This window comes from Fusarium oxysporum, chromosome II, assembly GCF_013085055.1.
Source record: "Fusarium oxysporum Fo47 chromosome II, complete sequence".
NCBI classification, from domain to species: Eukaryota; Fungi; Ascomycota; class Sordariomycetes; order Hypocreales; family Nectriaceae; genus Fusarium; species Fusarium oxysporum.
The window spans coordinates 4942902-4961680 of record NC_072841.1 but is presented as its reverse complement, the minus strand read 5'-3'; the positions used below and the strand labels follow the sequence as shown (position 1 = coordinate 4961680).

General features: G+C 48.4%; 8 protein-coding genes across 8 annotated transcripts; 2 read left to right on the top strand and 6 right to left on the bottom strand.

The window, feature by feature from the left end:
- Window positions 1–193: 193 nt before the first annotated feature.
- On the bottom strand, window positions 194–1151 carry FOBCDRAFT_216363 (glutathione S-transferase). The gene has a single exon (XM_059609442.1). The coding sequence runs from the start codon at window positions 1026–1028 to the stop codon at window positions 360–362; it is 669 nt and encodes a 222-aa protein (XP_059466833.1). The 5' UTR covers window positions 1029–1151; the 3' UTR covers window positions 194–359.
- FOBCDRAFT_257751 (uncharacterized protein) lies at window positions 1152–3467 on the bottom strand (the record flags this gene model as incomplete). Its single annotated transcript, XM_031174841.3, has 6 exons — window positions 1152–1777; window positions 1831–2359; window positions 2404–2689; window positions 2739–2929; window positions 2979–3358; window positions 3411–3467. The coding sequence occupies 6 exons, from the start codon at window positions 3465–3467 to the stop codon at window positions 1289–1291; spliced, it is 1932 nt and encodes a 643-aa protein (XP_031051626.3). The 3' UTR covers window positions 1152–1288.
- A 433-nt stretch (window positions 3468–3900) lies between these two features.
- FOBCDRAFT_216362 (glycosyl hydrolase) lies at window positions 3901–5913 on the top strand. The gene is made up of 8 exons (XM_031174840.3): window positions 3901–4275; window positions 4323–4411; window positions 4462–4816; window positions 4865–5019; window positions 5067–5176; window positions 5225–5312; window positions 5363–5474; window positions 5528–5913. Exons 1-8 carry the CDS (start codon window positions 4026–4028, stop codon window positions 5842–5844), a joined length of 1476 nt encoding a protein of 491 aa, XP_031051625.2. The 5' UTR covers window positions 3901–4025; the 3' UTR covers window positions 5845–5913.
- A 550-nt stretch (window positions 5914–6463) lies between these two features.
- On the top strand, window positions 6464–7955 carry FOBCDRAFT_237339 (nucleotide-diphospho-sugar transferase; the record flags this gene model as incomplete). Its single annotated transcript, XM_059610127.1, has 2 exons — window positions 6464–7734; window positions 7856–7955. The coding sequence occupies 2 exons, from the start codon at window positions 6464–6466 to the stop codon at window positions 7953–7955; spliced, it is 1371 nt and encodes a 456-aa protein (XP_059464257.1).
- Window positions 7956–9635: 1680 nt separating this feature from the next.
- FOBCDRAFT_216361 (class II aldolase/adducin N-terminal) lies at window positions 9636–10768 on the bottom strand. The gene has a single exon (XM_031174837.3). It carries the CDS (start codon window positions 10697–10699, stop codon window positions 9803–9805), a length of 897 nt encoding a protein of 298 aa, XP_031051622.2. The 5' UTR covers window positions 10700–10768; the 3' UTR covers window positions 9636–9802.
- Window positions 10769–11121: 353 nt separating this feature from the next.
- Window positions 11122–14594, bottom strand: FOBCDRAFT_127808 (uncharacterized protein; the record flags this gene model as incomplete). Its single annotated transcript, XM_059607832.1, has 6 exons — window positions 11122–12206; window positions 12318–12662; window positions 12705–13012; window positions 13064–13167; window positions 13601–14370; window positions 14417–14594. The coding sequence occupies 6 exons, from the start codon at window positions 14592–14594 to the stop codon at window positions 11122–11124; spliced, it is 2790 nt and encodes a 929-aa protein (XP_059464256.1).
- Window positions 14595–14888: 294 nt separating this feature from the next.
- FOBCDRAFT_257747 (heterokaryon incompatibility protein-domain-containing protein) lies at window positions 14889–16692 on the bottom strand (the record flags this gene model as incomplete). Its single annotated transcript, XM_031174834.3, has 2 exons — window positions 14889–14968; window positions 15036–16692. 2 exons carry the CDS (start codon window positions 16690–16692, stop codon window positions 14889–14891), a joined length of 1737 nt encoding a protein of 578 aa, XP_031051619.3.
- A 224-nt stretch (window positions 16693–16916) lies between these two features.
- Window positions 16917–18685, bottom strand: FOBCDRAFT_257746 (major facilitator superfamily domain-containing protein; the record flags this gene model as incomplete). Its single annotated transcript, XM_031174833.3, has 5 exons — window positions 16917–17231; window positions 17282–17921; window positions 17966–18234; window positions 18285–18517; window positions 18578–18685. The coding sequence occupies 5 exons, from the start codon at window positions 18683–18685 to the stop codon at window positions 17036–17038; spliced, it is 1446 nt and encodes a 481-aa protein (XP_031051618.2). The 3' UTR covers window positions 16917–17035.
- Window positions 18686–18779: the final 94 nt, after the last annotated feature.

The window sequence follows — 18779 nt, the reverse complement described above, 5'->3', positions numbered from 1 at the left end:
CTAAGTGAGATGGAAGCGATTATATATAGTTGAGGGTCAATGTCAGCACTACCAGCGCCTTGCACTACGGCGCTTCATCGGGCTTAGCAGCATCTTATTCTACATTCTTGATGTACCTCATTCTGGTGATTTGGCTGACAGTGCTGACGATATCGAATCCTGTCAGCGATAAACGGCAGGGTATCAGCGGCAAGTCCGCCAATGAGAGGCTGAGCTATCACTTGTAATGCATGTCAGCTACAAAGGTGAGAGTAGGGTTGATAGGTGATTGAGAAGAAAAGTCTAGACCTTTATACAATCCTGTTCTGCACTTCACGTGTTCTATACCCTATACCATCTTATGCTTGAAACCCCCAAATTTACAGCTTGAAAGGACTCTGAGGCGGGCTCGCACCCATAGATAGCTCCATACTGTTATCGATCTTTTCCATCGTCTTCTTGAAGCCCTCCCTCCCCGCAATCCTCTCAAGATACTTCAAAATATTAGGATACTCCTCCAGACTATACGGCGAAAAGTATCTCATCGTCGTAAGCGGAAACATGACCATGATATCAGCAGCCGTAAACTCCTCTCCTGCAAGCCACTCATTATTCTTAACACGCTCATCCAACAACTTCAGCGCCTGTCTCGACTTGACTTTTCCAAACTGCACGACAGGATTATCATCGCTGAGCTTAGCAGAACGGATCAACATGATTCGACCTAATGCTGTTTGAAGAGTTCCGTCGACGTAGTGCCACCAGTACAGAAAATCAGCATATGCTGGGTGGCTTGGGGGCAGGAAGAGGGAGCCGTTGGCGTATTTGTGGCTGATGTATTCGATGCATGCGCAGCTTTCGGCGAGGGTTGTTGAGCCGTCTGTTATGACGGGGGCGGCGCCCATGGGGTGAAGGGCCTTGAAGTCGGCGGGTGCGAGGAGGGGAGAGCGTTTGTATTGTTTGAGATCATAGTCAATGCCGAGTTCTTCGCAGAGCCAGGGTATGCGCTCTGACTGGGAGACTTGGAGATGATGAACTGTAAAAGGCATTTTAGTGTAGTTGTTTGCGTTAAGTGTAATTGAGAATTGTAGAGTCAAATGTTCTAAGATTGACGCGTCAATCGTTCTTATACTACTCGACTTCAATCGTCATTATGGAGTTCATGTTTTCCGTGCCGAGGCATTTACCGGTCCCACTATCTAGCTCATGACTTGATTGACCAATGATGTAATTTACCGACTCGGACAATGTCACCGCTAGTACGATATCGTGTGCGCTGAAATGATTTGTCATATGATAAAGCGAGGCTCTAGGGTATTTCCAGATCGAGACCCAAGTCCCATGAGGTTTGATCTGCTTCTAAGAACGATAGATCGAAATTGTCGTCGACGGGAAAAAGACCAGCCATATCAGCATCGATAAGGGAGTTGAAGATATCCAGAGTGGGCCATTCACTGGGCCCCGAGGCGAACTGGTTCGGAGTTTGTGGAAGGGTCGTGTTCGGGTTATTCGTATTCGCTGAGTGGTCTAAGAAGCTTCTTGAAGCCTGACGATCAAGTGTTATGTCACCACTATCTGCAACACTGGCGATTGTTGGATCTGAGGTCTCGTCTCCAGCTTTGACATATCCATTCTCGTCAGATCGCAACATGCCAGCAAACTGTAAAATCGACGATTTTGCCAGCGACGCATCAACGTCAAAGTCAACAAGTGCCGAAATGTTCATGTACTTGGGTTCGCCACATACTCTAGGTGGGTTGCGTTTATGAACGTTATGAAGGCAGCGCACGTAGAGTTGCTGTCCCCGCGTTAGTCTCAGCGACAGCATATTGATAAGCCAATACGACTTACCAGTAATGAAGCTAGCTTCCAGTAATTCGACATTCCTTGTATCATCTTGACATTGGCGTCGATGTTGGATTGAGCTCGCTCTCTAACTGATGGCTCGGAACACCAAAGAAAAGGGATCTGAATAGCACAGCTTGAGTAAGCTGCATATGCGACAAATATCGGCATCGAGCTGAGCGGACAACTGGCAGTTAATATCGCAGAGATGAGACTGGAGATTGCAGTAGCGTGGTCAAACGCGACTTGTGCAGATAATTGTCTGGCTGATGAGTAAGTCTTATCGCCTTTTGACCAGCAGAAGAGCGGAATAATGGATGAGTGCAGTGCGCAGAGGGATTGGTGATAGACGAGGTTGGTGAGAATGATCTTGGGCAAGTCCTTCTGCGATATACTTGTGACAAAAGGCGCGTCAAGTTTAAAGCTGCCTGGGACGTTATTCCACCATGATGAGATGTTGTTCTCAACCCTGAAGATCTCTTGAACACGCAAATTAAGATCGCCCTCGGATTTAACAACAGTCACGACCGACGACCTGTAAAGTCAGCAGAAGTGTCTGATCGTTGAGGTTCAACTTACCAGAGATTGAGGCCGCGTATAAGCTCGCCAAAAATACTTGCTAAGCAAACTCCATTCACAATTGTTGCGATTGCTGAGTGTGAAGACCCAACTGCAAAGTCTTCTTCAGACCAAGGCAGTGGTAGATTCTCAATATCAGCAATCGCCTCGAACCGGAATAACTTCTCACAACTGAAGCAGTGGAATAAATAACATGCCCAGAATCGTCTTCTTCGTAATTCGGCTTCGAGCGAAGAGCCGTTCTTTGGACCTGTCCCATTGATGTGGAGGAGTTGACAGGCGTTACCTAGTAAAGTCAACAAGGAACGCATCTGGATTGGTTGGGTTGGGCATACCCTTGTGGAGGTAGCTTATCCTCCATGAACCTTGACTATGCCAGAACAGCGATAGATTGCAGAACGTCACGAGATTATCATCGCTGAGTTCTTCTGCGTCTTGGAAGACAAGTGCTCCGGCTTTTTTAGCCCACTTCGTCATGAGGCCTTGTTCTTTGAGGGTAGCCTTCCCGGTTTCGTTGCGATAGAAACTTGATAGCTTGTCAGCGAGGGAGCACGGTGGTGAGATTGGATTCTTACTTGGCGCCCCAGGCGCAGATGCTAAGAAGAATATGAGGCTTGACGGTCTGATCTGCAAGTGACTGCATAAAGATGGTTTTGTGTAAGAGAAGAGTGGATTGATAGACATTGTCAAAGTATAGTTCTACGAGGGTGTTGACTAAAGACGGAGCGATGCCTTGAAAGAAAGCATGGTTTGAGACAGACTCGGCGTTGACATTAGCTGGCAGCGCAACTGGGGCTAGACGCCTCGACCCAACAAATTGGGATGCTCCATATGCAGTTACAGCTCTTGTAACGTTTCTCTTTTGTCTAGGATGGATTAGGTTGGTCCCGTATTCGCAGGTGTTCTTCAACCTGACGCATCGCTTACAGCTGGGTCGCTCTCCGGAGCAGCGAACCTGGACGGCAAAGTTAATAAGACCGAGGCCGTTTTAATTTACTCCTTCAGACCTTTTGCTTTCTACAGACATCGCAAGCTTTGCTCGGACGTCCTGGTGCATTAGCCATTGCGGCATATGGTGATTGTAAGATTTCCTTCGATGCATGTCAGCAACAGATATCATCGCCAAAGGGAAAATTGATAACCCGACGCCTGCACACCAGCATTACAGCAATAAAGCTCACCAACAGCATCTTCACCGATCAACCAACCAGCCAACACCTCAAACTCAATTGAGATACCCAATAACTGATGCAACGGACAAAGCTCACCCGATTCAACTTCTCTCGTAATTTAGGCTTTTCTCGCTAGCGGACCGATTGGTGGTTGGTAATTATCCCGGCCCATTACCCCAGGGCATCCCAGCGCCAAGAGTCCCTATGATTGAAGCGTCTACCAAACCAGCGGGGGATCGACATGCAAATTGGGGGGCTCCCCCGCAAAACAAACAAGCATAAACGGCTGTGATTCTAAGACGAGGTATGACGCCGTTGGGGGACTTCTGTGCCGTCGGGCGGAGATGCACCGAGGTAGCTATAAAATGCAAGCATTTCCGTTTGGTTGTACACATTAGAGAGCTTCTCAATTGGTCGTACAAATAACAGAGTCGCCAATTGATTGCCACTATGACTCTCTTCTCTGTTCTTGCATTCGCTGCGCTAGCGAGTGCAAAGTGGATTGTCCCCGGTGCACGATGGTACGATACCGATGGAAACCTGTTCAACGCTCATGCTGGCGGTCTTTGTGTTGACAGGGAGAGCGGCAAGTTCTATTGGTTTGGTGAACATAAAACTGAAGAGCAGGAAGAAGGCGGCGGTATCTCGGTCTACAGCTCTGATGACCTCGCTACGTGGGAGTCTCACGGTTTGGCCCTGAGTTTGTCTCCCAAATTGACACTTGGGATTGTTACTGACGTGTTACAGAGCCTGAGGAAGGTCACGAGTTTGTTTCGCCAGAGAGTATTATCCAACGACCCAAGGTGCTCTACAGCGAAGAAACAGGAAAATACCACGTATGTCCTCCCCTTGTCATCCAACCACCAAGCTGACTTTGTGTCCTTAGATGTGGTGGCACGCCGACGACCGCAACTACAGCCTTTTGCTCCAAGGCCTCGCAACATCCGACAACATCGCCGGCCCCTACAAATTCCAGCACGCCGTCTCCCCCCTCGGTAACTGGTCTCAAGACTTCGGCGCCTTCACCGACTACAAGACCGGAAAGTCGTATGCTCTCTACTCCAACGGCGATAAAGTCCAGGGTCGAGATGTCTACGTCAGCGAGTTTAACAAGAACCTCACGGATGTGGAAAAGGTCACATTTCGGTTTAATAAATATGACTTTGAGGCGCCGACTATTATTCAGACGGAGAAGAGCTACTGGACTTTTATGAGTCACAAGACGGGATATCGACCTAATAGTAAGTCTTGATTGGGATGAGAGTAAGGGTGAGGGCTAATTGGTGTAGATGTTGTGGCTATGAGGGCTGATAAACTCGAGGGCCCCTGGTCGCAGCCTTTCTTTGTCGCGCCGGCTTATACGAGAACGTTTAGTACGCAGAGTGGCTTCTCGTGGAGGATCAAGGGCACCAAGAAGACGACCTATCTCTACATGGCTGACCAGGTATGACGCCCTCTATTCTGTTGCAAGTCGAAGCTGACATTTTGAAGTGGGATCTGCCGTCGATTTGGGAGAGTCGCAACGTCTGGCTTCCTATCGAGATTGACGAGGAGAACAAGAGTGTCAAGGTCGTTTGGCACGATGTTTACGACTTGAATGTGTAGGTCTCCATTGTATTGAATACTGCGTCTGTACTGACTGCTTGTAGCAAAACTGGTGAATGGAAGCCTATCAAGGGCAAGACTTACCCCTCCAAGAACGCCAAGTTTGCTGGGGACGCTCACCTCCAAGAAGCTGTATGTTAATCTTATCGAGTTTATAGAGGGTTACTAATGACAGTGATTAGACCTTTGGAACAGACCATGTCATCGCAACTGGCATCTACGGCAACGACAGCACCGCAACATTCACAGTCGAAGGTCAAGGCGCTGACCAATGGGTATCTTTTTACCACCAAAGTAAATCCCCCTTCCCTCCATTCCCTCCTTTTCACATACTAATAACCATCCAGATATTGATGACATGGGCTTTGGCGACCAGCCAATGGGTCAACCTGATCGCATCAACGGTACCTGGGCAATCCGACGAATCAGCAGTGTGGTCGTCAACGGCGATAAGGACAAGGTGCACACTCTATGGCAGAAGGATACTCACAAGGGAATTATTCTATCAGCTCCCTTGTTGCTACCCCTTAAGAAGGGCAAGAACACTATTACTGTCGGCGGATTGAATAACGGGAAGGATGTCAAGGGTGCGGATCTGGATAGAATTGTGGTTTATCCCCCTGAGAAGAAGAAGGGAAAGAGGAGCGTCTTGGGCATCTTTTAGATAATCTATTCTTAGAATTAGATGGTATGAAGAGACTCAGTTGAGGTAATAAACCTGACCTTTGACCTACTTGCTGAAGTTGCTTCAAGATTCCGTCAACGTACTGGCTCGGCACTATGAATGCGCGCCATCCGTCCGGCAGTCAGGCCTAAGAGACACGTCGCCCATCTCTGAATAACCTGGCATATTTGAACGATAAACTGTGTTTATCTGGTGTGGACGAAGCACACTGGCACGGCCAGTGAATCCTCGCGCTGAAAAGTCTGTTCTCCATCGGCCCTTGGATTGTGCAGTCGCCTTCAAGTTTCCAACTAACACAGAATGCTTTGTTTCAAAACCAACCAGACTCCAGATGGACTCCTACTTCTCCCTTGTTTGTCGTATGTCTTGTTCAACACCATTCACAAAGGCCACTGACTTGCTTAGCTCTCACAAACAAAGCTCATTGTTCATCGCCATGAACAACCACAATGAATCACAGCCCAAACCATAGAGCAGTGTCACAACCCTCAACATGCCATTATAAAACCTCCAATTCCTTGGAAACCAGTTGAAGCCTGCCAGCCTTTCCAAATTCCGCGTCAAAAACAGCCCACCTGGTAAGAAGATCACCGTCAACATGACGCTCTTTCCTTGGCCAACTGCTCTGCCTTCGAAGGAACACATTCCCTCTCGAGTACTTCCATCTCTTTTACTGATCGTTCCACTGATTGCAAGTTTGACTTGTGTTTGGCTTCTCGTCAATGATATCTGGACACAGGTGTTCTGTACGCTCTTCACACTGAGATATCTCCGTTTATTCGGACATGTTTTTGGATCGTGGATTTATCGCCCTTCACCACTTAAACAGGATCCTTCGTTTTCGAGGAGTGATGTAACTGTTATTCTTCCAACTATCGATCCTCGTGGTCCTGACTTCCGAGAGTGCGTGGAAAGTATCCTTGAAAACAACCCAGCGTGCATTCTGGTCGTCACGGTTGGTGCTCTTCTTCGAGAGGAATGTCAGACTGTTCTCAGAAAACTAAGCGTCGATGCTCCGCATACTCAGATTCTTGTCTCAGCGCTTCCTGAACCGAGTAAGAGGCGACAAATCACTCATGCAATGCCAAGCGTCACATCAGCTATTACTATCTTCGCAGATGACCATGTTTTCTGGCCAAGGAACTTTATCCCTTCTATTCTTGCGCCCTTTGAAAACCAGAGTGTCGGCATGGTGGTGACCAAAAAACGAGTTCGGCGAACAACACCTGGAGTCTTGACATGGCCTTCCATTGTTAACTTCGTCGCGTGCAATTACCTCCAGCGTCATAACTGGGAACTCCGTTCATCTAATGCTATCGACGGTGGAGTATTCGTTATCTCGGGCAGGACGGCAGTTTACCGCACAGAATTCCTCAACAACACTGACCTCCTTCAGCGTTTCTGCCATGAAAAGTTCTGCTTTGGGGCTCTGGGTGGTGAGGGGCTGGGCCCTGATGATGATAACTTTTTGACGAGAGAAGGTATGAAGAAGAAGTGGCTTGTCAAGTTTCAGGATACAGAGGATGCGACCATTGAGACGACGCTCGGTGAGTGGCCCAAGTTTAAGGATCAGCTACTTCGCTGGGCACGCACGACTTTTCGCAGCAATCCAGTCATGCTTCGTGATCCGGCTTTTATCTCTCGTTACACATGGAGTTGCTTCATGGTGTACTGGGCCGGCCTTGTCAACTTTGCCATAGTATGGGATGCGCTGCTTATCACGACCTTTGTGCTCGCTGAAAAGTCCGGCGACGCTGAATTGGTAATCTTCTTGATCTTTATGTTCTGGACAAAGGTCATCAAGATCATCCCGCACTTTCTTCAGTATCCTTCTGATTTTCCACTCGTTATTTGTCAGATTGCGTTTGGGTATGTACATAGCTTTATTAAGCTTTGGGCGCTGGTTACGTTTTGGGATTGTGATTGGTCCGGGAGGAATCTGAATGAGATTAATCCTGAGCATGTTGGCCTTGATACGTCGTTTTATGAGATTTAGTAGTGACAGCATTGCGAGACAAGTTGGGACGCATTCTGGTATCGAGCTTGGTAGGGGACATAAAATACAATGCCTGAGATTGATGCTAAACTGAGCCATGCAACTGAAGCATCTTGTGGTGATGCGCCGCCAAATCTTGTTCAATTGTCTGTTAATTATGTGAGCAATAACCTGAATACTGACTCTATTCTATCGTGGAACCCTTTCTGTTCCTTTATGCTAGGCTTTTCAGCTTAATCTTAAGCTCTTTGCATACTTTGTAGAGCTGTGAAGCCACTGGTAAATACCCTCGCGGATCTGCCACGTATATATGCGTGGGATTAGATTAGATTATAAGCTAAAGGTTTGTCTTGAGCTTTTAGGTTCAAAGGTAGCACTCTTCCTGGCGTTTGTGGTCGAGGAATGTTAAACGTCCACGTCCGATGTGTTTCCCCGGTATTCGCCCCTCAGAGAAGCTTAAAGGTAAACTTTTCTCCTCGCAGGATCTTGGTTGGACCAGATATAGCTGAGCAAACAAAGGTGCCAAAGATGAGTTTTAGATCCATTAATGACTGAACACGTATTCATCTTGAAACTTAGGCTCCAGGAACCCGTAGAGGGAATTTATTTGCTAGACGAATCAAATTGTAAATATGGCCCCGTCAATCCTGATATACATAAGGTAATAGGTCATAAATAGCAGGTTTTCTTTCAAAGACACGTTTACCAATTGCACAAGATTCACAACCCCTACATGACGAGAAAATAGAAGAAAGAGAGCAGCATAAAACAAATATCCACATTTGAAGAGCCATATAAGGATGCCCTCCCGTTCAGCCATTGCGAAAAAGAATTCCCCTTCTTCAAAACAAGCCACCTCCTCGACCTCCCCCCTCATCCAGCTATAAGCTCCAACAGTCATTCAGCCACCCTCTGTGTCAATCTACCATAACATTCACATACAAACAGCCCCTATTAAATTTACCATCCATCATGTGCTGTGGTAGCGTCTCAAAATCCAAATTCAAGAGCAAGGCAGCTGAGGGACAATCACCCCCACCCGGCTCCCCAAATAGAGCATTTACAAATCAGCCGAGTCTCGGGACTCGGGCTATGATGCATGGTGCTCGCTCACGCAGCGCTCAACCATTCGGCCAGCCTCAAGCATCCCCACTCAAGAGGAACAGTCAGGCCGCGATTAGGGTTTCTGCTGGAAATGTACTTCAACAGAGCCTCGGGACTAGGGCTACGATGCATGGTTCTCGTTCACGGAGCTCTCAGGCATTTGGCCAACCTCAATCCAAGTCTCAGGCTTCTGGCATGCCTACGAAGCAGTACGCGAAACAGTGGCCCTGGGAATAGGATGGCGTCTTTAGCTGTTCTTGTCTTCACAAGGTCAGGATTGCAATTGGAACGAATAGGCTAGGCTGCTTCCTCCTATCTCTTTTTGGAAAGTCGGATATAATTAGAAGGTCTTATGCTCAAAGGACGCGAAGTCGACCATTCTCGCCCTTTTACTCTTCTACGATGCGAAAGGCACGGGATAATTAAAGAGACACTTGTCAGAGAGAGATGCTAGATGTCTCTGTAGATATTATCAAATAGAGAAGACAAGAGGATAGGAAGGGAAAGGCCGCCTGGGATTGGATAAGGAGAGAATAAAGCAATAATTCACGAAGTCAGCTGTTGTTGATAAGGTTTGCATAACACAAGAGGCACGAAATCCTCAAGCTGTGGGAAGTTAAATCCACAAACGCACTTGACGCCACGCAGTATGAAGAAATCTATGGAAACGTGACCAAAAGAACATGGTCCATTCACAGCCTATCTAGAATACTGCCTCAAGTTTGACAAGAGAACATGTTTGATTGTTACTTTGTGGTTCGACATCTCCATCAGTTAGCTATCAATGAACCAACGACACTGCGGGCGAAAGGCAAGATAATGCTGCATCTCGTACTCCTACTTCTTAAAAGCCCCATTGGACATCTCATCCTCCAAATCATAATAAACCTGAAACTCACAGTAGCAAATCTCAGGATCACTCTCGACGTCAAAGTTGAAATTGGCCTCCTCGTCCTCAATCAGAACCTTGGGCATGCCATTCGCCGCTGCAGCCTCGGCGAGAAGTTGGACACGACAACTGTTCTCCATAGACGTATACAGCCATGCTGCCTCGTCCACAGTCTGCCCAACCGTGAGAATACCGTGGTTTCTTAAAATGCAGCCTTTTCCTTTGGGGCCCATGGCTGCTGCGATGCGGTCTCCTTCTTCACTACCTAGCACGACGCCGCCGTAACTGTCGTAAACGCTGTGCGCATCGCCTCGAAATTTACACGCGTCTTGCGTTAGCATTTCGAGACGTTTGCCGAACACAGACCATGCTTTTCCATGAATACTGTGACAGTGACAAATAGCGTGCACATCACTCCTAGCTTTATGAATAGAAGCATGGATCAGAAACCCCGCTGTGTTAGGTGGCCTTGAGCGGTTCCCCCCAATGACCTCTCCCTCGAGGTTAACGAGGATCATATCGCTAACTTTCAACAGACCAAAGTGTCGTCCGAGGGGGTTCGTCCAGAAAGCGTCGGTGAATTCTGGGTCGCGCACGGAAATGTGACCGCTCATGCCTTCAACGTAGCCTTCACGGTGCCAGTGGCGAAAGGCGGCGGCCATGTGCTCGAGCTGCCATTGGCGCTGGGAGGAGAAGTCGGGGTGCGAGGGGATGCCGCTGAGGACGACATCGCCGTGAGACATTGCTTGCAGGGGGGTTTTGTCTTTCAGTTCATGACCGTGGGTGGATTTGGGCGCGATGGTAAGGGTGCCGCTTTGGGCTTGGATGGTAGTGGTTGCAGACATGATGCTAATTGTATAGTATGAGCGAGTCTGATGATGATTCTTGTCACTGCCTGCTCAGTTTGATTGCTCTCTTTTATGTCTTTGTTATTCTTCGTCTATCATTGGCGTGCGCCCTCTAAATACCCTCTGCTAGCCTTGATTGCGGGGAAGCGCCTCGTTCAGCACAACTGGTGCTTATCATAAGCGGGGCCGGTAACTGGATCCGGTTCATGTAGTATTGAAATATGAGGATGAAAAGCGTCATCAACAGGGCGTGGGCAGTAAATTGCAAGAAATGAGGAGTCAAGAGAAGGCGCGTAAGATAAGGATCCTTCGAGGTCTGACCAAGACCAATTATACACGAGGTATCGCCGTCATTAGGTACACGGTCCGGTCACGAAACGAGATGGTCGGGAAGTTTATATGAAGGTTCTCATTCCGGGTCACGATGATATCCCGGTTGTGGTCTTCCATTCTCTCTTTGCCTTCCATATCGCACTGCTACCAAGCCGGACCAATTCCGATACGAATCTATTGAGCTCGTGAATGCAGTCCATGTCATCATTCGTCAACTCTTCCATCGCCATATCCTGGAATAACGTTGTACACCCCGCCAAGATATCAAGGTCGCTTCTAGCCCGCTGATCTAAAGGATGGATCAGAATGTTCAGGAACAGTGCCATGGCCGCTATGGGGGGGTAGAATGCAATGTGACTGTAGATGTTAGCACAGGGTGAGTGAGAGGAGACGCATTCCGCATACCCAAACACATTCTCCTGGAGGATATCGGTATGAGACTTGAAAATCTGGAGGGTAGTGCGACTCGCTTCTAGAGAGATGTCACTGCTTGAATGATAGACGCTGTGCAGATCGTCGGGGAGATTGTCATGGACAGCATACACTGCGCCGCATCTTCGAACAGCCGTGTGAATCACTGTGGTTAGATAATTGTGCTCGAGCTGGAGGTGAATACATCTTGTCCTTTGTGGGAACGACAGTTGCGGATTGAACAGCGGTTGGTCCGGAAGGACGGATAGCTTTGGCCTGTAGTCCACAGGGATGGTCGAGCGCCATGACTCAAGATCAACGTCTAGTTGGCGAACGTGACAGAGAATCGTGCCATCTGATAGGCTCGAGTTGTCGAGAGAGCAGAGAAACAAGCATAGCCTTTCTTTGAGTTGGGAGAGGTCCAGGTCTTGGGGAAAACAGACAGTATCGCCCTTGGAAAAGATCCCATCTTGAGGAGTACCGGGTCCAGTGGCTGACCCGTCACATATCCTAGCCCAAACATCCGGCAGTGTCAAGTCACAATAGCCTCTGGTGATACAAGGAGGTCTACCAGATCGCATGGCTATGTCCTTATCGAAGATGTAGCATAGCCAGAAGAGGTTCCGGATATGCCTGCGCCGGCTTTGATCAACGGCGCTATCCAATTCGCTTGGTGTAAGGGGATGTGAAATATGACCTTTGAGATCGTACAAGATACGGCAAGCATGGGGATGGAGGGTGGCTACAGCCTCCCACTGACCTGATTGTAGGTGGCTGATTTGCTGTACGATGCGTCAGAGTTAAGAAAACCATGGCTTGGTAGAAATTCAACTTACCAGCATAAGAACTGTTTGTAGAGTTTCCATCGTACTCTGACTGATGACTTGGGATAAATAGCATTGCGATGAGCGCACATAGACATCACCGTCAAGAGGCTGGACATGCGCACCCCTCAGCCGTGAAGTCATGGCCATGAACGCTAGAATAAACGCTTGTGATGAAGCCTTTCCTTGAGGAGAAGGGCCTTGAGAATCATCATACGCTACTGCCAGAATATCTTGAATCAGCACCGGGTCGATTATCGGGTATATAATTCGCCATGGCGAGCCGAAGTATGACTTTAGAGACTCCTCCACCGTGTATCTGTCCGGGAAGCTGAAAAGCGCCGGAGAAGTGCTGGGATTGCCTGCTTGTGAACCAAAGAGGCGGAAGCCATCTAGGAAGACATTTTCGCCTGTTTTGGAAGACATCCACTCACGGCCTCTGGTGGAGTTGATAGGTATGCCTTTGAAGTACCAATGTTGCCCGAGGCATGTCCAGATGGCAGTGGACGTTGTATTAGCAGTATTCCCAGAGCCTGTACTATCCTGCTGTGAGTATGGAGTGATACAAAACGAACTAGCATCAGAATTTGCTCCCAAGGTTGAGTATGGAGATGTCAAATTGACAGTTGGAGTCGATGCAGAGACAGTTGAAGATTTAATCTCAGAGCGCATCTGCAGGAGAGCTGCTTCAAGCTCCGTAACGCGACGCTCCAGTGTCTGAACGTGGCTCGAGAGTGCAGCGCTACAATAGGTCAGCAGTGTGATAGTATGAGTAGCAATGCTATGGACTTACCTCACATCGGACTTCCTCTGGGACTCCCTCTTCACAGCACACTCAAGGTCATGATGCGCACACCATTCACACGATTGTTCGGGATCCGGTTTGATACATTGGATCTAGTCACCTTGATCAGTCTAAGTCAGGGTAAAGTAATTGAGCATGGCACCTTTCGCTTAAAGCAAACGTCACAGGCTCGCTTTGGAGGCATTGGGTGTTCTGGATGCTTGATAGCTTCGATCGGAGAATCGGACTCCGTGGTGCCTTTAAAGACATGGGCCATGGTTTCGAGCTAAAGAACTGCACTAAGCCTGAATATCACAAGTGCCCTGGCTTCTCGCCGTTAATTGGTAGACTTTTAGTATGATGGAGTCACGGAGTCCGGACGCCGCTGACATGACTTGAATGTAGAGTTCTCAGATTCCTGCAAAAGACAATCATCTTTTTGTGGATAAACTAACTACAATACCTAGAATACAACATCTAGAATCGCAATGCCCAAACATCACCGAGTCGCTGGTTATCCTCCCCAAGACCCCCATGAACGATCACAACATCTTTCTCATTCTCGCCCCGCGCAACATTAGCGTCGAACCAACCCCTAGCAACAGGTCTATCATCACCAATCTCCACTCTCTGCCAGATACTCTCCTCGATGTCAAAAGCCCAGACGTCAGACAGCATCTTCCCGGCCCCAGCATGGCCTAGAGCGCTTGGGTCTCTCTCGCCAAACATGGTGATCAAGAAATTCTTGCCCCGTACTGTAATTGACAGAAGACTTGCTACACTTCGTGCTTCAGGACCTTCAACACCATCGGGTTTGTAAGTCACCGTAGACCATGAGCCAGTCTCAATGTTATAGATGTCCAGGGCGCCACCCTGTTCTGTCTTTCCATCAAAGCCGTTCATGCGATACAGCTTGCCATCGTGAAATGCGATGGAAGAGCCACCGCGCGCAGGTCCTGGTGCAGAAGGTAACTCACTCCAAGCCCGTTTGGTCACGTCAAAAGCCCAGAGGTCGTTGAGACGATTCTGTTCAGGGCATCCAGAGTGGAGGTAAAGCTGATCAACTCCATCTGAAGTTATACAATGGTAGCTTCGACCATCTGGGAACAGAGTAGAAGGATCAGCGGGTTTGATAAAGTCCCAGGTATTTTCGGTTATATTGTAGCGCCAGATAGCGCCTTTTTCTTCAACTGGCTTCATTTCAAGGCCTCCGCGTCCGGAAAAGAGGAAGATGCTGCTTCCAATGGTGGTGCTCGGGCTGCCAACTCGTGGTGAGGGAGCGTCGGCAGGAGCCGTAAGTGTCTGGGCACCATGCTCTGTGAAAATCAGCAAGGATTAGATAGTATTTGACTGCTAACATACCCTGAGCATCAAGGCTGACAACATCAACTCTGTTATCAACCGGTTCACGTGGAAGCAACTCGCCGCCAAAGATATAGATCTTTTGATCGATGGTGGAGACGGCTTGGGAAGATCGGTAGAGGCGCTTGCTGGAAGTAATGCGAGACCAAGCGGCGAGAGGAAACTTGGTGGAAGCCATCTTGAATATTGAAGGGTACTGAGGTACAAAATGAAAGATGATTGAAGGGTTTGAGAATCTGTCTAGTTGACGGGAGGAAAGCTCTGTATTTATATTCTTTTGAGCACCTTGCTGGGCTCTAGATATCAAGTCGCCTGCGAGCAACTACGCAGATCCCCAGTAATCTATGGCTACTATTCATATCGGAGAGAACGGTCCGCTTAGGTAATGCTTCTTTAGGCACTACTGTAGACGGCTACCAAGGTAGCTCACTCAACCCGTTGAACATAATTATCTGTTTTTGTTTTCACTAAACTAGAAGTTAGCTGAGACAATGCTAAGCTTCCAGAGATCGGGATTACGCATCGGATTACACGTATAATTCTGAACAGAGCCTATACTATCATTCCATGAATATTGGTATGCGCTAGTACAATGTTATGCGACTCCTATTAGACCTACCCTCTTCAGTGGATATCACCGGTGTCCCAAAACCCTCATCATCCTGCCCCATGAGAAAGGCAGAACTAACGACCTGGTACCCATCACGATATGGCCGCTGGACAATGGGTACTCTAAGCCCGTGTAAGATCCATAGTTCATCTCCGTCGGTGATGGAAGCTAGAGCTCCGCCTTGCCATCCCCTCGGCGCTATAAAATCCGCAAACGGCCATCCCCTTGTTTCTAGCCATATTTTTGTGATGAATGTTCCATAAACCCTTAGGATATGTGCTTGTGTCTGCTGAAACCTGTCTGTGATGGTTTCAAAAGTATGTTCTGGAGATTCTTGGGGTATCCTGCTCAGTCGGTATAATAGCCTCTTCCCGAAATGGTTATTTCGAATATCCGAGGCTTCAGTGCTAGACCAGTCGACGACCCACGAGGGCACGTCGAGATTTTTAGATCGAACTAATGTAGTAGCTTGTACAAGGATATACAGGCTATCTTCCTTGTCTATGATTGCCTTGGTAGTCATAATCATGACCTGGGCTGCGGTCATGTCGTATGAATAGCCAGGAAAGATCTGATATCCCAGCGAAGCTAATCCAAGAATAGCGTATACTCGATCACGATCATCGGATGACTTGCAAGATCGAGAATGCGATAGAAGAGCCTTTATATCCAGGCTGCCACTCCAACGGATCTTCATTTTCAAGGCCATCCCGACGTGATCGACTTGACGGTTGAGGTCTCTTTGGTTAACGATGTCGAGGATGCGGCAAAGTTGGCGATCCTCAGGACAGCCTACCGAAAGGTTTCGGAACTCCAGAAATTTATTCCGATTTATCAGGTGATTTCTGTGTATTCCGCAAAAGGCTTGCATGGTTCTCCAGCACTGTTCCCATGAGACGAAATGGTCGCCGAACATGAAACTGACATGATCGGATACCAGGAATTCCTGGCAGATCCAAGCTCGGTTCCACCATGGGCTGGACAGTACGTCGTAGAACGCAATCCACCCATTCACAAACTTTTCGATGTGCATGCTGTCCCAGAAATAGTCACATACACGAAGCCCTTGCTGTCTGTATCCACCAAGACGCTCCGAGTCGGAGGTGTCGGACAGTTCGTCACTTTCCTGGGTACCGTCTTCTGATTCAGCCTCGCCATCGATACCTATTTCGTCTTCACTGTCGTGTTGGAATGGTCCATCGTCTTCTTGAGAAGGAACGGCGTCGCACAGGTCGATCAACCACTTCATTCCCCTCCCACTAGTTTTTGATGTCGATAAGCAAGCCAGTGTGCGTTCCGCGCCCTGGTAGATGTCCCTCATGAAGCCGACTTGGTGTGATCTCTCTTTCAAGTCTTGCTGATTGATGCATAACTGATCGATCCAAAGTCGAAGTGGGGTTTGCCTTGAGGATCGAATCCAATAACGGCGAGCGAGTACCAGTGCATGATGTAAGTTCGCAAAGATGTTGCATCTTACCCCGCTCACCAAGATGTCCTTTGTGTCGATTGGGTCTCCTGCACAATAGGATAAAGCCAAATACTGCTTTCGTGCATCGGTTAACAACGTTGCAGGCAGTAGCTTGCACTCGAGTATACCGCCGCCAGTTTGTGTAGAAAGTTCAATGAGTCGAATCTCCCGCTTGCTTGTGTCAAGACCCTTGTACATATTTGCTGAATAGAACCTCGAATTTTCCGGAGTTTTGAAGATATCAAGCCCTGGTAACGGTTTGCTTGGACTGCGAACTGACCTCGCCTTTGTTGCCATTACAAAGTGACCTGTGGTCCAGAATGTTGCTCAGTTCTTAGCAGAAACTGAGAATATAGATCAACTGGAATGGACATGCAAGTTTGAATCTCAGATGAGAAGTTTTTTTTTGTTGATTTAGTTGGCATTTAGGCTATGGTTGGGGTCCCTGATCCGCCTTCTGATATGCCTTACAGCCTAATGCTGACATGGTGGGCAGGTTGAAAGCGAGAATGCATGACGTCTAATTGGCAACGCTATCTACTCAGGTCAGATATCGGAAGTCCCTGCTCTGCTCTCCCTCATCTGCAGCATCAACCTCAGCGTCGTTATCCAAAGGTCCATAGAGTTTTTCATTACGCTTGTTCTCTCTCTCCAAGGCGAAATGCATAAGCAAAGCAAGGATAACGATAGCGCCGCTCATACCGCAGCCGATGGCGCAACCCTTGACAAAGAATGGTCTACCTCGATATTAGCTGGAATGCAAGTACAGAAGACATAAGTGACTTACGCATCTTCTTTTGGAAACATGTAACTGCTGAGGAGAGACGAGCATTGCCCAATTATCAAAGTAATGGCAAGACCTGCGCCCTTCTTCGAATCGCGTCCCTGGTTATTGAGCAGCCAGGTAATGTTGATGCAGAGCGCTGGGAAGATTCCACAGGCTGCGAGCCATACACCAGCGTATCTGGGGCCCGGGCGATGGATATCTTGTATACCTGCAAGCAGACCATAGCCAACAGTGGCCATGGCAGCAAAGCCAGCTACGACAAACCCACGATTTCCGCACCGATCTGAGAAGAACGCAGCTCCCATACAGAGAAGGAAAGCCGTGAAATAAGCCGGCGCTGTGAGTCCCTGGGCATTGATAGAGCTGTAACCCATGGCACTGACTATCGTGGGAAGGAAGTTGGACAAAGCTGCAAACGAAAAGTTGCAGCAGAAGTGAATAATGGAGTGGACGTAATTCTTGTAGTCGAGTATTCCGGCGATGATTTGTCTCCAGTTGACGCTCTTCTTGGCTCCATCGGGACCTTGTACGCGCTGAACGGCGAAATATCTTTCCTCTTCAGTGAGAAACTTGGCGGTTGCGGGGGAGTCGATGAGGAAGAAGTAGACCACGGGAGCGAAGGCGATGGTCGGTGCGCCCTCTGCCTCAAGTCAGTACGGCCATTTATGCTGGGGATGATCTTACCGATGATGAATAATAATCTCCATGGGGCTAGAGACCCTTTTATATGGGTGATGCCGTATGCTAAGCTTGACGCAAAGGTGTTTGCCAGAGGAGACATGCCAAGTAAAATAGACATCCGGAGACCCAGCTCTCTTCTTTTATACAGACACGATAAGAAGAATGGAGCACCAGCGCCAAAGGTAGCTTCAAAGATACCGAGGAAGATGCGCGTGACTATCAATTGGGTCATATTATGCACTGCCCCAGAACACATCGCAGCCGTTCCCCAGCTTCGCCTCTATTAGCAGTAAACATTGCGAACAAGCTCCACGAGACTTACCAGACACAAAGGATCGAGACATAGATATGAGCAGGGAATATCTTCCAAAGCATAGTCGTCCACTCAAACAGGATATACGCGATATAAAACGAATTGAGAACCCACGACCAGTCATCGGAGCTTAGGTTCAGGGCTTCTTGTGCACCGGCGGTCTTGGCGTTGCCGATGTTACCGCGGTCGAGGTACGATAGGACGTAGAGACAGCAGACGACGGGCATGACGCGACGGTCGAACTAGATTTGGCTTATGAGTTGGGAGTTGGAGCTTGGAGATTGAGAAGAGAGCTGGCTTACGGCGTGTCTGATCCTTCGGTCCATGTCGGGCGTTGAGAGGAGAGGTTGCTCGCCTGTTGAACCCCTCATGTTGTCTGTGCCATCTGTGCTGGTCTTGTCTGGATCCATGATGTCTTCAATAGTGTACGACACTGAAATATCGACAGGTCTTATTGAACGCTCGACCTCTGTGACTTCGGTCCCAGACTTTATCTCTGTCGTG